Source organism: Oryx dammah, unplaced genomic scaffold (assembly GCF_014754425.2).
Source record: "Oryx dammah isolate SB20612 unplaced genomic scaffold, SCBI_Odam_1.1 HiC_scaffold_11, whole genome shotgun sequence".
NCBI classification, from domain to species: Eukaryota; Metazoa; Chordata; class Mammalia; order Artiodactyla; family Bovidae; genus Oryx; species Oryx dammah.
Window position 1 is genome coordinate 42,886,239 of NW_024070195.1, and position 16,177 is coordinate 42,902,415.

Below are 16,177 nucleotides of genomic sequence, written 5' to 3' on the forward strand. Positions count from 1 at the left end.
CTGTCCCACAATCGCTGAGCGGACGGCACTCAGCATCTCCCAAGAGTGCATGGTGAGGCCAGGCCAGCAGGTGGGGCTCAGACTGCCCTCTGCCAGCAGCTCCAGCCCCCCAAGGAGCCAGCATCCTTTTCTAATGGACTAGATTTATTCATTTATTTAAGGCAATTAACATATTAGTTCTCGGGCCAAAGGATTTGTAAAACATTACACCAAAAGGAGAAAACAGGCAGTGAAAACCAGCCCCTCCTGACACGCCCCAGCCCAGTCCCCTGGGCGTGTGCCCATCCCCAGGAGGCCCAGGAGGAGCAAGGCTCCACGCTGCGGTCTCCCGTCCTCCCGGGGCTGTGCCCGCGAGGCTGGCCTGGCCTCGGACACTGAGGTCTACAGGGTCTACACCAGGTCTGGGGACCGGGGGAGGGGCGCAGCCCTGGGAAGGGCCGAGCTGGCACCATGAATAAGTTAAATAAAGCCCTAAAATCACTAGCAACAGCGTCACTGCGCCCCGCTAGAGGTGGCAGCGACCAAAATGTAGTGCTTGGAGTACAAAGGAGACCCCACTCCTGGTCTCCCACCAGGAGGAACACGAAGCGATGTCAGTTCCTGCTGTAAGGGACCAAGCAGCAGTGCTGCGAGGACGGACTCCTCTAAGGCACTACGGTGAGTGCATCCCAGCGAGTTTCGGAGTCTTCCAGGGGCTTGGTCTGGGCAGGGCTGTCCGCTCTGTAGCTTCCCCTCCAGGCTAGCCTGGGGGGTCTGGCCGAGTGGGTTCTGGTGGTTGGGCGGGCGCCCAGCCTGAAGGGGTGGCCAGTCTCCCCAGCCTCAGCACTCCAGTCTCCCTGCGGCCAGCGGGCCTGCCGCGGCAGCTCAGCGGCTCATGCAGTTCTGCACATCCACGAAGCCCAGGCGCTGCCTGCGTTTCCTCTGCTCCGTCATCTGGGTTTAAACAGACGCCAGCGGTCGGGTCAGGCCACCCAGAGCCCACCCTTTCGGCCCTGGCAGCTGGCCAAGGACCCCCAGGGTGCAGCAGGGCCGTCAGCCCCAAACCCTGGTCCTCAATTAGCGTTTCGCAAACACTGATTTGGTGCAGCTGGGAGAGCACCCCACCTAAAAGAGGGGCTGCCTGACCGTATTTAGTCACTGCCAGATGGCGCAGAGGACACTCTGGGCAAGAGCGGGTGTTGAGAAGCAGAAGGAGGCCCTAACTTCCCCATCACCCTAACCCGTCAGCGCCTGGGCCAGAGTCTAGCAGCTACAGGGTGGGGGTGAGGGGGCGCGCGAGGGAGGCCCCACACCTGCACAAGGTCGCGCTCAGCCCTGCCCGTCTGCCCTTCAGGGGCATGGGGGTAGGGGCCGCCTCATCTCCCCTCCATCCAGCTCTCCAAGGGACCCGTCTTCCACCCCAGACCCAAGAGGAGGACCAGCAGGAAGGGGGCAGAGGAAGCAGAAAGGCTCCACCACCCTCCCCGCCCCCAGGCAGGCGGGCTGGGACCTCACCTGCTCCTTGAGCTCGCTGAGCTGGGCGGTGAGGTGGGACACCAGCTTCATGGTGGCGCTGAGCTTGTCCTGGAGGATGCGGATCTCGTTCTGCTCCCCCTCCCCCTCGCTGCTCACCAGGGACATGGCCCGCATCCGGGGGAACCAGTCCAGGTTCTTGTTCTGAAAAACATCCCCCGTGGGGTGAACGCACTCGGGCCCAGCCCAGGAAGGCCTCTAGAAAAGCAGTTATGTCGGGGAAGCCTGCTGCCACACCCATGGCCAAATTACTCCCCAGGGACATGTCATGGGAAAATCTGAATTGACCTGGGTGCTGCCCGCGGGGCCAGAGTGACCCTGTGCGGGCAGGGAGCACGGCGCGGAGACCGGCCGACTTCCTCCAGCCTGTGTCTCCTCCTGCTGTGGTGCTGGGATCACGTTTACTCCTCACACCCTGCGAGGCGGAGGACGGGCCTCTGCACTCAGACCCGTCTCTCCTTCCTTCCTTCCTCCCGCCCCGCCCCGCCAGCGGGCCCCACACCCCAGGAAGGCGCGAGTCAGGCAGATGGCATGTTGAGGGGGCGAGCTCTGCCGGGGGCAGTGGCATCTGACACTCAGGCGAAACCACGCTTCCTAAGACTAAGAGGCGGTGGCGGGGCGGGGGCACCTGTTGCAAGCTGAATTCTCAGGCCAACAGACAAACCTGCACTCAAGACCAGTCCAAATACAGACTCAAAACACGTACAGAACCCCCTTCCGAGTTGTTTTCTTTCCTTTTAGAGGCTGCAACCCCAGGTGGCACCAGTGGTAAAGAACCCACCTACCAACGTAGAAGACATTAAGAGACGTGGGTTTGATCCCTCGGTTGGGAAGATCCCCTGGAGGAGGGCATAGCAACCCACTCCAGTATTCTTGCCTAGAGAATCCCATGGACAGAGGAGCCTGGGGGGCTGCAGTCCATGGGGTCACAAAGGCTCGGACACGACTGAGCGACGAGCACGCACACTGCTGAGCACGCACACTGCTGTGCGGCAATCTGAAGGTGGACTCCCTTCACCCTCCAGACCTCTCCTTCACTCACTCGCCACTGCACTGGACGGCAGTGATGGCTGATGTCTCCTGAGTCTGACAGTATGAAGCTCATCCAGGCGCCCTCTCGGCCTGCGACCACCCAGGCTTCAGGAAGCCGCCCTCCTCTCACCCCCAACAGAAAAGGCCCCTCAGAAAGGGCCACAGAGCAGTCGCCACAAGCAGGGTCGCCTGGCACCAGGCATCCACGGGCCCCAGACACCACCTGCACCCTCTGGAGGCTTTTTCCAGAGGCCCCCCTCTGCAGCACAGCAGGGCTGGGGGCTCCGGAGGACCCAGCTCCAGCTGCTCCCCGCCCCCTGCTGCCTCTGAACAAGGGTCCACAGCCGTCCCCCGCCGCCCCTCGCCCCCCAGGCCCTCACCTTGATCATCTGGGCCACGTAGCTCTCCGGCCCCGTGTAGTCTGTCTTGTTCTTCACGCGGACCAGCACGATGAAGTACAGATAGTTCCACATGTTGTGCTCGAACTTGATGTGCTCCTCAAACGACACGGTCTTGTTGTCAAACTTGTCCCTCTCCAGACCTGGGGAAGCGGGGGGTGGCAGTGAAGGCGGGCTTCCCGCCTCCGAGAGGCACCCCATCCGAGAGCCCCGGTGGGCGGGCAGGGCCTCCTGACACCGCGAGGGCACTGTTCTCAGGCTGCAAGTACTGATGAGGGCAGGTGACAGCCTGCTCTGAGCTACATTTAAAGCAGCAGCCCCTGCCCTGCCACAGTGCCGTGGGGACCCTACAGACGCCAGGAGCCCAGGGCCGGGGGCGTGGGGAGGGCTTGACGAGGGGCCAGTTCCCACAGGGGACCCTGCTGCTTCACCCACAGAGGCTGGAAGAGGATGGGTTGGTGGGGGTAGAAAGGCCAGGCTGGTTTCCTCATCTGGGACCCAGAATTTAAAGGAAGGGTTTCGAGGCCCCTCCCTGCTCCCTCGACGACTCCGCACTTGGGCAGGGCTCTGTTCTCCCCAGTTCTGGGATAAGTGAACAGTCACCAAGCTGCCGGCCCGGGGCAGGGCTCCCTGGGGCCACAGGACCCAGGAAGCACGGACGGAGGCTGCTGACGGCCACAGCCTCCCGGCGGGAGCCCAGCCTCACCGCAGATGAAGCACGTGGTCTTGAGAATCTCTTCCTTCTTCTGCTTCTCGCTGCGCAAGTCGGCAAAGGTGTCAATGATCACCCCAAAGATGAGGTTCAGCACGATGATGATGACGATGAAGAAGAACAGGAGGTCGTAGACCACTCGGGCGGGGAAGAGAGACTCCTGTGGGAGGGAGGCAGGGAGGCTGGGCCCAGCAGCTCCCAGAAGGGCGTGAAGGCCCCGAAGACGGTGGAGAGGACCCGCCTCCTTACAGAGTCAGAATCGCTGGGAAGAGGCCCTTGAGGAGGAGTCTGGCGTGGGGGGGCCAGGCCTCAGCTGTGCCCACCCCTGACCGCTGGGGAGGGGACGAGTGGCTCTGAACTCCTCTGCTGCCCTCAGGACACGTGATCTCACTCATTCTAGGGGACCCCTGGCCAAGGAGCAGCTTCTCACCCCTCGGGCCACTGGGGACAGACTCATCCTGGGAACGCGTGGCTGCTTGCACACGCTGCGCCAAACCCCGAGGCCTCTTCCCCACCCGGTCGCCCCGGCTGCAGGCTGGGGCCCAGGACCCGCCCACTGTCTGACTCACAGCTTTCCTAGCCTGAGAAAGCTGGGTGCCAAGGTCTTCCCTCAGAGCATGCACCGCGAGCTAGAGGGCTCCCACTGCAAGCTAGAGGGCTCAGCTGGGCTGACGGGGCTGGGAGGTAGCACAGCTACCCCGTAACTGCCCGGGAGCAGGGGGCACACAGCGGCGTGGGGACGTGACTGGGGGGGGCTCGCTCCCCTGAACATGGGGGAGACTGGGCTGCCCTGCTGGCCGGGACCTGGGGGCGGGGCCGGGGAACTCACATCTTTGGAGGGCTTGCGGAGGATGTCCCCCACGCCACCGCCGTTGCGCAGCCCGTGGTTCATGACGGTGACGATGCACATGAGCAGGGTGTCACAGGCCCGCTCCGTGCTGTCCGGCTCCTCGTCCTCTACAAGCGGAGCACGCGCTCAGCCCCGGCCAGGAGCCTGCTTCCACCCCCACTGCACCCCACTCCTGAGACACACTGCCCTCACCTGCCAGGACCTCAGGCACAGAGACTCCTGAGTCACAGTCCACGTTGTCCCCACTGCACGTGTTCACAAACGTGGCAGCTCCGTGTGGCATCCCCAGGGGGTTGGCTGCAGGGGACAGGGTCAAGGTCAGGAGGTCCAAGGACCTGGCCTCATCATGTCCCTAGTTCTGACTCCAGCATCACCTCCTCCAGGAAGCCTGCCCTGATGCTACCAGCTCCCCACTGTCGGGCTACAGTGAAGGGTCTACGTGTACCTGCCCCTGCAGGGTTGCGCTCCAAGGGCAGGGGAGGGGCTCTGCACCCCCAACCCTGGCACACAGGCAGCTCCCACAAGTACCAAGTTTAACCTGAACCACAGGGTCTGCAAACCAGAGTGACTCAAGCCTCTCCCACCCTCCACAGTCTGTCCCAGGGAAGAGGGAGGCAGGTTGGTGTGAGTTAAGACTCCACCCAGAACCCAAGAAGAGAAACAGGGGGGCCTGGCGGGATAAGCACTCCGCTTGTGCAGGCCTCTCATCCCCACCCCCTCCCAGGAGAGGCACCACAGACCTCTGGAGTGGTTGCTGGGCAGCCGGTCCACCTCAAGGATGAAGTCATCCTTGAGGAAGAGGAAGCCGACGATGGAGAAGAGGTAGACCAGGATGAGGGCCAGCAGGGCGGTCAGCAGGATGGAGCGGCCGTTGCGGGTCACGCTCTTGATGACATTGAACAGCGTCTCTTCGCGGTAGATGAGGTCAAAGAGCTGCACGGCAGAAAAGACACGGCTGGACCCACAGGCTGCCTGCTTCCCACTGGGTCCCACATCTCCCCCAAAGAGGTCTGCGCTTAGGCGGGTGGAACCAGGCCCATGGGCCTGTCAGGGGCGACATCTCCGAGGAGCCCAGAGTCCTAAAGCCCCAGAAGGAGGGGGCCCGGGGAAAGCATGAGGGCGGAATGAGCACCAAGCGCGGCCGGAGGAAGACGGCCAGCTCTGACGGCACACTCGCTACCTGCAAGGACGCTCTACAAGACTGTCGTGCAGCATCTCACTTCATCCTCACAGCTATTCTGGAGGACAGGTGCTGTTAATGATCCACGTTACAGATGGGGAAACTGAGGCACGGGCAGTTAGGAAACCTGCCCAAGGTTACACAGCTAGGAGGGGCCACACTGGGATGCAAACCCCGATGGCCTAGCTCCAGGGTCCAGGCTTGAACCCCCACTGTACAGGGGAGATGGGACCATCAGTTTTTGAAGGCCAGGCTGGGTCCAGCAGATGAGGACACTGGAAATCCTCTTCTCCCAGCCCAGCAGCAAGACGCCTGGCGCTGGGGAACTGCCAGCAACAGGCAGGAAGCCCCAGCTGCCCGTCCTCCCTGCCCAGCCCCATCCCCACCGGGGCCTCACCAGGATGCTGTAGAAGAGCTCGTGGGCGAAGAGGCCCAAGACACTCGTCAGAATGTAGCCCACGTGGTACAGGAACTCCATGTCCATGACCATGGCCTTATAGCCCCGGATGAAGGTGCCACGGTTGCCCACGAAGCTCACCACGAACACGATCTTGTTCGTCAGCTGTGGGCAAGTGCAGGGCGTGGGGGTTGGTGCCCTACCTCCCACCCTGAACCCCCCACTCCTGGGGCCAGGCCCAGAGCAGAGGCCAGGTCTTCAAGAGAGTGGGTCTGAGCTGGTCTTGCTCAGCATGGGAGACATGGCATTAATGAAAATGCTCCCTGAAATGCTTCCGGGACTAGAATAGAGGAAGGTCCCTGGGGGACCCCAGCTTCAGGAAGAAGTGAAAAGTGAGTGTTAAGTCACTCAGTCGTGTCCGACTCTTTGCGACCCCATGGACTGTAGACCACCACCAGCTCCTCTGTCCGTGGGATTCTCCAGGCAAGAATACTGGAGTGGGTTGCCATTCCCTTCTCCAAGGGAGTTTCCTGACCCAGGGATCGAACCCAGGTCTCCTGCAGATTCTTCATCGTTTGAGCCACCAGAAAGAAAGATGCAAGAAAAGGAGAACAGGTCAGAGAAGAACGCCCTTGGCCTTTACGATAATTAAGTTACGAAAAGGTACCCCCCACTTGCTTGAGGCACTTTATTTCTGTCAGGAAACTGTCATAACACATAAATCTTTGATGTCCTCAATGTGCCTTCGGGCAGTGCACAACTAACTCTGGGTACCCAGCAGCCCTGAAGCTGGTGCCCCGAAGTGGCTCCTGGCTGGCTGGCTCCGACTGTCTGCTGCCCTGAGTTGTTCAGGAGGATGGAGAAGACAGAGTGGTCCCAACCTCGGGTCTGTAATGATCCCGGCGCATGGACCGAGGGATGGGGCAGAGCAGTGGCCAGTGGGAGGCAGCAGGCCCACTTCAGGTCCGACTACGTGATGAACCCTGAGAGGTAGGGGCTGGGGTGCTCTGGCACTCACGTTGAGGGCACCCAAGATGTTGAGCGTGGGCCCAATGCCCAGGTAGTAGATGGAGCGCAAGATGAGCGCCACGATGAGGGGGCGGATGCTGTAGCGCTTGGTGAACAGGGCCGCGATGGAGAAGCAGATGAGGATCCAGAAGAGCAGCGAGATGAGCGGGGAGCCCAGCACGCCTGGGGGCCCGGGAGCAGAGACAGGGCGGCTCACTTACACCCACCTACCCCACAGACCCCAAGAAGCCTCCCCCTTCCCGGGAGCCTTCCCTATAAGTTGGTCACCCGGCTGCAGGGCTCCGCCCATCACCCCTGCCTCTGGAGGAGGTCTTGCTACCGCCTCCAGCTGCTGCTACCAAACTGCTCTCTGCCTTACATGTATGTATGCGCGCTGTCTCCAGAGCGCACGGGCCCTGTCTGCCCCGGTGATAAGGTGCAGAACCCAAAGGGCACTGCTCCCCACGCTGCACCCAGTCCCCTCAGGGCCTGGCCAGCCCCAAGGCCCTGCTCACATCATAGGAGGGGCTATGGAAGGCTCAGGGCCCTCCACCTGCACTGAGGTGTCCTCACCTGTGGACGCGCCCTCCACATAGGGGTAGAAGAAGGCAATGATGATGTTGATAAATACTGCCAGGTTGAAGGAGATGCTGCCCCAGAGAGTCATGCGGCGGGAGAACCAGTAGATGAGTGGCATGCCTGGGAGAGGGGGGGCGGGCAAGGGTTAATATCATCTGCCCACCCCAGGCGGGGGCCACCAGCCTCAGGCCACAATTCAGGAGCAAAACATGATTGGCTCCCTCCTTGGAGTGGCGGTGGGGCCCTCACCACCAGGTGAGGGAGGCGTCAGGGGGATGAGGGAGGCGTCAGGGGCGTGAGGGAGGCATCAGGGGGATAAGGGAGGCGTGAGGGAGGCGTCAGGGGGATGAGGGAGGCGTCAGGGGCATCAGTAAGCAGCTCCAGCCAGTTCATCGTGCCCGCCCGCCCACCCGCCCGCGGGTCCTCACTGCGGAGCTTGCGCTGCCACTCCATCTCGTTGTGCAGGAAGGAGGACTGGTCGAAGAAGTCGCTCACTTTGCTGCCCTGCTCGTCCTGCTCGGTGGTGGTGAAGAGCCGGTGCTTGGTCTCTTCCGTCAGGAACTGGCAGATGCCGGGCACGGGGAACACGATCTGCTCCATGCTGCGGTCCTGCCTCACGATCTGGACGGACACGGTGCCTGGTCAGCCCCGAGCCTCGGCCCCGCCCCCGCTGGGGGCCCACCCCCACTGAGGCCCCACCCTCGCTGTCGGCCCCGCCCCATCATGCCCCCGGGCCCCACCTCTATCTGGGAGGTGTGGTTCTCATAGTAGGCCAGCGGGTCCTCCTCCTGCTCCTGCACCGGGGCTGAGGACTTGAGCATCTGCGACAGCTGCTTGTTGTTGAGGCTGAGCTGGGGTGGGGGTGCCTGGGTCAGGCCTGGCAGACCCCGCCTCCGGGACTGAGCCCTGCCCTGAGCTACACTGCAGTGAGTGACCCCCAGCTAGACCTGACCCAGCCCCAAAGGGGAGACAGTCCTGCGGGACAGTCAGGGCCCTTCACAACCCTGCCTAGGTGCATCCTGAGGTCCTCCTCTAGGCTTCCAGACCCACCCCAGAACCAGGCCGCAGCCCTGTCCCCACTCCACTGTTCCGGTTACATCGGGATCACCAGGGCTGCTCCCGCGGGTTCTCAGCCAGCATCTCCACCCCACCCCACCCCCGCCCGCCCCCATCCCAGATTCCAGCCGGGCTCTGAGGTCTCGCTCAGTCCTCAGCCCTGCCCCTAGGTCATAGCCCGTTCTCAATCCCTAGCCTCACCCCCAGATACTATCCCATCCAATCTGCCGCCTAACCCCGCCCCTAAATATAAGTCCCGCCCCAGCTCAGCATTAGCCACGCCCCCCGCCCACCCTTGTCCTCTGGGCCCCCACCATGGAAGAGATGCCCTCGGCCTCCTCCTCTTGGATGCGCTTCACAGGCTTCAGGAGGTGCTGCAGCTGCTTGTTGTGCCTGGAGAGCTGGGAGGGCAGCAGAGTCATGGGGAGTGGTCGAGGCGTGGGTCCACCTGCCAGGGGTTGTGGGGTGTGGCTGGTACCTGCAGTGCCAGGATGTAGATGTTGTGGCCCACTTCACGGGGGCTCACGTCTGAGTTCTCACGCTCCTCTTCCTGCAGGTAGGCCTTCTTGATGACATCCACCTGGCGGGGCAGAGCCTGCTGAGTGCCCTCTTCTTGGGGCGCAGGGAGGGCTGGGCCCTGACTGCCAGCACACCCACCTGGGCCACCGCCCCACCTGACTACCAGCCCAGCCTCACCAGCTCCTGGGGCCGTAGGCTGATGAGGATGCGCTCGGCGTTTTCACTGTCGTGCCGGCTCTCCATCAGAGCCAGGAGCAGCTTGGAGGCATTGTCCTGGGGTGGAAGACAGGCCACAGTCTGAGGGCCCCCAACCCCTTCCCTGACTATTCTGTAACAGCCTCTGCCCACAAGTCTCATGGCCTTCTTGTTCCCCACTGACCCCAGGGCTTGCTGAGAAGGGTGCTGTGTATCCAGGCCACCTTCCCCCACTCTGTGGCAAGCACACCCACACCCACACAGCAGGCATGGACACGAGGCCCTCGGATAAACCCAGAGCACGTCCACTTCTAGAGCACATGTACACCCAGCACGTTTGCTCACACATGCACTCGTGTGCACAATGAACATGCATACATCACACACCTGCACGTCACCCATGCTTACACACACGATGCCCACACGGCACACACCAGCATGCACACCTGCACGTGCCCACGTGGGCTGCCCCGGGCCGCACCTTGAGTTGCAGCACCAGGTCCATACGGTACTTGCACAGGGGGCTGATGTCATTGAGAATCAGCGCGGTGATGATGTCTATGCCATTGGACTCGTGCGTCACGATGCAGGTCTGGCGGGAGGCAGGGGCGGGGATGACACGGGGCCCTGGGCCTCTCAGAACCCATGGGAGCTCCAAGGGCTTGGGCCTGCCCCCTGCCCAGCCTGCTCCGTCCTTCCCCGGGTCCACGCAACCACACGCAGCTCCCATGGCTCACCTGGTTCTCGTGGCAGGGGCCCTGACAGTACTCGGTGAGGGTCTCCAGGGTCTGGATGACGAGGCCCACGTTGTCCTCGTTGATGTAGAGCCCCAGCAGCCCCAGGCCACCTGTGGTGCTGCCGCACATGATGTCCAGGAACTGCAGCGTCTCGCATACCAGGTTGTAGTTTGTCTTATTGTTCTGGCAGCGCAGGAAGTTCTACAGAGCATGGGGAGGGACACGCATGGCGCCGCTGCAGCACAGAGGGAGGGCCTGCCTGGGGACCACAATCACGCGGGCGACAAAGATGGGGGGCCTTGCCGGCCTCGGAGCCGCACGCCGTGGTGCCCAGGCCTGATGCCGGGCGCAGAGTATGTGCAAGTTTCGGGAGGCGGGGCGGGGTACGGGGGGGGCAGGGCGCAGGGAGGGGTGGGGGTGGAGACCTGGGGGGGGGTGGGGGCAGAGTGGGGCGCAGGTAGGCGGGGCGTGGGGAGGGGAGGGGCGGGGCGGTAGGGGGGGGGGGGCCCTGGGGCAGGGAGGGGCATAGGAGGGGCGGGGCCGGGGCCGGGCGGGGCGGAGCAGGGCAGGGCCTCACCTGCAGGTCCCGGTTGTGGTTCTCACACAGCAACTGCAGAAAGCGCAGTATGGGCTGCATGATAAGCACGGACGTGCCCATCTCGTTGCTCTGTACGCGTTCACCCACCTCGTGCCCCCGGTGCAGGCTGGGGCCCAATGCATAGCGGGATGAGGAGCTGGGCATCGAGAAGGAGGCCACGCGGCCTGCGGGGTGAGGCCTGTGAGGCTGGGGCTTCTGGGAGTGCTCAGACCCTCGCCCTCACCCTCCGTTCCCAGGCTTACAACTCAGCCCACCCACCTTGCCTCCTGCCCCAGTCCGCATCCCCGGCCCGTCAGTCACCCCTGAGCCTGACCTTTGGAGGTGGGGTCTGCCTGCTCACGGTCCTCACGCGGCTGGCTGCCCAGGTCGCTCATGTTGACGGCCACTGTGGACTTGGTCTCCTGCTGGGCCCGCTTCATGCGGTCGTGCAGCACCTTGAAGAAGCGCTCTGACTTCTTGTCGCTCGTCATCAGGTTGTAGAAGGATTTCTGGGGAGAACGGGGAGATGGAGGGGCAGGGTGCCTCAGCACTGGGCCTGGGTGCGGTCCCAGAAGGCTCCCTCCTGTGCTGCAGGGTCAAGGCAGGGGAGACAGACTTCCCGGTGCCCTGTGCCTGAGGCCAGGGTGGGGACAGTTGAGACCAGCAGAGGTAGAGGGGGAGGGCTAGTGACCGCCATATGGGAGGCCTGCACGAGCTTCCTGCCCACTGACACCTGCTCTGGCTCCCCATCACTTCCCCACAGAGCAGCCAGAGGGGTCACTCTGAAGTCCAAGTCACATCCCTTCTCTCCTCAAAACCCTGCAGCTACCCCATCTCCCCAGAGGCAAGCCCAGGCCCACGGGGGCCACAAGGCCACGTGATAACCTGCCACCCCCCCCCACCCCAGCGCCTACCACCCCTCCCCCACCCCCTCTGGCCACAGGAGCCACTTCCCCTTCACAGCTTCCGCAGCGTGCTCTACCCCCTGCCCCCTGCCCCCCCTTCTCCACGTACTCACTTCCAGGTCCTCATTCAAACGTTCCCCTGCCAGGGGCTTTCCTGATGACTCCTCCTAAGACTCCCCTGGCCCGGCACCCCCAAAGCCCCTTCCTGCATTATCGCTGTCCGCATGCTCTCGGTATTACATGGGGACTGCAGGTAGGGACTACTGTCCCCACTAGGATACAAGAACTAAGGGAACATAGGTTCTGGCTCTTTTGTCCTAGAGCCTAGAACACTGCCAGGCACACAGAAGGCACTCACTCAACATAAACTTATCAGAATGAATGAATAAATGAACAGAGGTAAGACCATCAGAGAGGGCTTTTGGAGAAAGCAGGTTTTTAGTTGGATACCAAAGGCTAAGGAGCATGTGGGAGGGCAGGGAAGGAGGCCTGAGCAGAGGCTGAGAGGCAAGAACGGTGGACATAATTGGGGCAGAGATGGTGGGCAACAGGCCCAGGCCGGGATGGAGGGGTGTAGAATGCAAAAGGGCCACGTGACACAGAGCAGACAGAGGAGGCAGAGCCACCGAGTAGTCGGACTGGCATTGCCCCCTGGGGCTGGATGCCTGCCCACAGGGCCTCAGCGACTGGCACACCTGAATCTCGGTGTTGCCGCCGTCCAGCAGGCGGATGGCCAGGCCGATGCTCTCCTGGAAGATCTTCTCGTTCTTGGTGCTGGTGATGAGGTCACACACCAGCTTGGTGGCCCCCTCCTTGTCCAGCCGGCACTGGGTGGCTGCGATTGCCGACCAGTCTTGGTCCAGGCCTGGAGGCAGGAAACTCACTTAGGGAGGAGCGTGGAGGGAGGGGAAGGAAAGGCCTGGGGTGAATTGGCTTCCCAGAGGCCTAGCAGGGGGGACGCAGGACTGACCGGTGCCCATGGGGTCCGGGAGGTCCCCCCTCGAGCTGGACTTCCGGTTCTGGAGGTAGTTTTGTAGCAGCATCTTGCGCAGCTGGTTGCCCTGCAGGGAAGGGAGCGAGACCCATGGCAGCCCATCTCACCCTTTACCATCCAGCCAGGCAGTCCTAGCCCTGAAGCTCCCGTGGCCAGGCCCACCCGGCGCCCAGCCCCCCAGGCACTCACCCGGTCCCCGTACTTGGTCTTCTTCAGCAGCATCTGCTGCAGCGTCCTTAGCACCTTGACGCACAGCTTCTCCTCTGACTCCATAAGGTCCTTGGTGTGCTGGATCAGCCTGACCGCAGCGGAGAGGGCCATGCTCGGGGCAGCCCCTTACCATCTGCACAGCCACCGCCCCCAACCCCCCAGGCCTTCCCCACCCTGGGCCGTTGTGCCCCTGCACCCCCGGGCCCTGGATCAGCACTCACTTGGACAGGAAGCCCCCGCTCTCACAGCGCTGGTAGGCCTCACTGCCCTCTAGGAAGAGCAGCTCAGGCCAGTGCAGGACGTCCACCAGCACAGACAGCTCGGCCTGGACCAGGGGCCTCAGCCGCTCCTCCAGGGCAGTGATGATGTCCTGCGGTGGGCAAGGCGGGGTCACCGCTGGGCGAGCTGCAGGCCACCCAGGCCCAAGAGATGACCAGGGCGTGACCACCATTCCCCAGCACCAAAGGGCCCCACAGACTGACCGCCCTCATCTGAGGGCCCTGGGACCGCAGAGCCGCCGGGCACAGAGCGGGACACCTGGCTGCTCGGAGCCCCCAGCACACCCTGGCCTTTCCCCCAGCCCCTCCTCTAGCTCCGTGCGGACCTGGGCAAGCCCCTCGCCCTCTCTGGGCCTCAGTCTTCTGCCACAGGAGGACAGTGACCCACCACGCCCCGTCTGGAAGCCAGTGAGACAATGTAAGGGTGAGAGAGAAACACGAAGGTGCTATCTCGAGCAAGAGGCGTCCCAGCCCCCTTGGTGAGAGCCAGCCCTGGAACGGAGCCCCTGCCCCTGGCAGCCCCCAGGATGGGACAAGCTAGCCAGCTCCCTCCAGGCGGGAATGGACAGTCCAGAAAGGATGCAGCCCGAGCACAGGCCCGTCCAGAAGCAGCCCTGCCACAGCGCCCCGCCCACCTGCAGCTTCTCGATGATGTTCTTGTAGTCCCACTGGTTGGCTGTGGGCATGACACGGGGGAAGGCCCGCGTGGCCGTCTTGTAATTGGAGGCATTCCGCTGGGCAGCAGCCACACAGCTGGCGCCACTGCTGAGCAGTGAGCTGATGTGGGCATCCAAGTCCATGGGCAGCGAGATGGCCCGGCCCTTGGCTGAGGGGAGAAGGGTTGGGGTGCTGGAGGGCTGGCGGGGGCTCAGCCAGAAGGGCCAGGCTCAGGGGGGCAGGGCTGAGGGTGCTGGGGCCCCAACACTGGTCCCCACTTGGACTGAGGTGCCCTCTTCCCTTTTGGGGATAAAAAGAGGGAGTTCTTGCCTCTTTGTTTCCACCCTGGCTCCACACGGACCCTTCCCCTCCACTCTACCCACCTCCCTAACAACCTATAGCCTCCTTCCTGCCTGAGACCATTTGTAAGCCCAAAAAACTGTGCTTGAGGATATCCCCCAGCACTCTCCTCTGGGGAACTGACTCAGAGCAGAAAACAGTTTCTCTGGATTGCCAGATGCCAGTTAGACACCAGGAAGGACTTACTGAGCACCACCTAGGAGCAGCTGACGGACGAACGTGGGGATAAGGTATTTACTGGGAGGGCAGGCATCCCCAGGGCGGAGGCAGGGGAGGGGAGGGGCGGTGGGGGCTGCCCAGCGCCCCGGGACACTCACCCACCATGGCGAGGGTCCGGATGCAGGCCTCTACGGAGCCCTTGTGCTGCTGCTGCAGCCACGGACACTCGAGCAGCCGCATGGTGGACTGCAGCAGCTGCACCACAATCGTCTGGTGCGTCTGCAAGAGGCAACGTGCCTGCTGCTGCAGCCTGGCCTGCCCTCCTCCCCGGGCAGCCCCGCACCCCGGGCCCAGGCTCACCGAGTCTGGGTGTAGGGAGAGGGGCAGGACCACCAAGAGCTACCATGGGCCTTTGTGCCAGTTGGAAAAAAGCACCCCCTTTCCTCTCAGCGGTGCACAACCTGCCCAACTATACATGGCAGCCCTGTGAGAACTCCCCATGGTCCAGGCCTGGGGCTTATAACTATTGCTGACCCTTTTCTTCCTTTAAAAAAATTTCCAATAAATTAAATGCAGTGGGAAGGGGAAATATTTACATGGTTCTAAACAAAAAGTTATAAAAAGGAACACTTCAGGAATTCCCTGGCAGTCTAGTGGTTAGGACTCCTTGCTTTCACTGCTCAAGACCAGGGTTTGATCCCTGATTGGGGAACTAAGATCCCTCAAGTCACATGGCACAGCCGAAATAAATAATAAAATAAAAATTAAAAAGGAATACTTCAGGGAGTCTTGCTCCCATCCGTGAACCTCTCACCCCACTCTCTCATTCTCTGCCCTGTAGCTGATAAGAGACAGGGAAAATTGATACATATCACTAAGTCCCAGAGGGGTCCTAGGGACCAAACCCATGTGTCAAACAAGCCCATCCTGGCTGGGAGAGTGGAACCCAGCACTTTCTTGCTACTCTAAGACACACTATCCCTGCTCCACCCTCAGCCCCTCTACCTACAGGCAGCACTCTGATTGGCTTTCTGCATGTCCTTCCGGTGTTTATGAATTAGGTAGCAGGCTCCTTCCTCAAGGGGCTCTGGGGCTGTGACCGACTGGGGGGCTATGACTCTCAGACATCCAAGTCCAACACCTGTTCCCAGCCTAGAGCTCTTCTGCAGAGGAGCAAGGCCAACTTGGGAGATTCTTCGCATCCGACTCCCCCGCTTCAGCTCTGCCAGCCAGTGTGGTAAGCATCACCTTGTCTCTGGTGGGTAACGGCCGCCAGGTGTCCCTGGCCACCCCGAGACCCAGGCGAATCTAGGAATTCCTGACCTGTGGCAGTTCCCACCGTAATTCCCGACCCACAGAAACTGTGAGGTAATGCATGTTTGTGGATTGGGGGCAATTTGTTACACAGCATTGACAACTAACGCACTGCAAGGAAACGTGAATATGCACACTCTGGCTCTCCCCGCCCCGAAGCCGCCAGCAGCAGGCGCCCACCTGCAGGGAGGTGCTGTTCTCAGAGAACGGGGAGCTGAAGAAAGCGCTGATGGTGTCCAGCACGACGGTCAGCACGTACTTCTCCAGGGCGGGGTCAGCCAGGCGCCTCTCACGCTTGCTGCAAACCTGGGGTAGGAGAGACCGATGCCTGGGGACCTCTCCACTCACGCCCCACGACGCAGGCGGCCGGGTCCCGCTCCAGGGGCCAGCTCGGGCCCATGCTCCCACAGGCACACACCCGAGCCATGTCCAGGGTGAAGTTCTCAAAGAGGGTCCAGATGTGGTTGCTGGTGTAGATCTCCTTCATCTCCACCTCTGTGTCCACATAGCAGTGGTTCACGAAATTCACATAGGCCATCTTCACCTGC

General features: G+C 62.2%; 1 protein-coding gene across 2 annotated transcripts in view; it reads right to left on the reverse strand.

Moving 5' to 3' along the window:
• Positions 1–131: 131 nt before the first annotated feature.
• The window catches only part of ITPR3 (inositol 1,4,5-trisphosphate receptor type 3), a 67,329-nt gene continuing 51,283 nt past the window's right edge, over positions 132–16,177 (reverse strand). Inside the window, exons 31-57 of one of the 2 annotated variants that reach the window (XM_040249087.1) lie at positions 16,048–16,173; positions 15,810–15,935; positions 14,474–14,594; positions 13,775–13,965; positions 13,083–13,231; positions 12,841–12,949; positions 12,628–12,718; positions 12,353–12,522; positions 11,087–11,261; positions 10,753–10,937; positions 10,176–10,376; positions 9,920–10,030; positions 9,421–9,516; positions 9,203–9,304; positions 9,039–9,125; positions 8,409–8,519; positions 8,097–8,289; positions 7,663–7,788; positions 7,100–7,272; positions 6,082–6,246; positions 5,245–5,437; positions 4,697–4,801; positions 4,484–4,611; positions 3,649–3,814; positions 2,925–3,085; positions 1,495–1,656; positions 132–933 (exon numbers count right to left, since the gene is read on the reverse strand). In XM_040249087.1, the coding sequence (XP_040105021.1) occupies positions 865–933; positions 1,495–1,656; positions 2,925–3,085; positions 3,649–3,814; positions 4,484–4,611; positions 4,697–4,801; positions 5,245–5,437; positions 6,082–6,246; positions 7,100–7,272; positions 7,663–7,788; positions 8,097–8,289; positions 8,409–8,519; positions 9,039–9,125; positions 9,203–9,304; positions 9,421–9,516; positions 9,920–10,030; positions 10,176–10,376; positions 10,753–10,937; positions 11,087–11,261; positions 12,353–12,522; positions 12,628–12,718; positions 12,841–12,949; positions 13,083–13,231; positions 13,775–13,965; positions 14,474–14,594; positions 15,810–15,935; positions 16,048–16,173 (3,792 nt within the window). In that variant the 3' untranslated portion in view covers positions 132–864. The remainder of the gene's footprint in view (positions 934–1,494; positions 1,657–2,924; positions 3,086–3,648; positions 3,815–4,483; positions 4,612–4,696; positions 4,802–5,244; positions 5,438–6,081; positions 6,247–7,099; positions 7,273–7,662; positions 7,789–8,096; positions 8,290–8,408; positions 8,520–9,038; positions 9,126–9,202; positions 9,305–9,420; positions 9,517–9,919; positions 10,031–10,175; positions 10,377–10,752; positions 10,938–11,086; positions 11,262–12,352; positions 12,523–12,627; positions 12,719–12,840; positions 12,950–13,082; positions 13,232–13,774; positions 13,966–14,473; positions 14,595–15,809; positions 15,936–16,047; positions 16,174–16,177) is intronic. The other variant, XM_040249088.1, reaches the window with a different exon arrangement.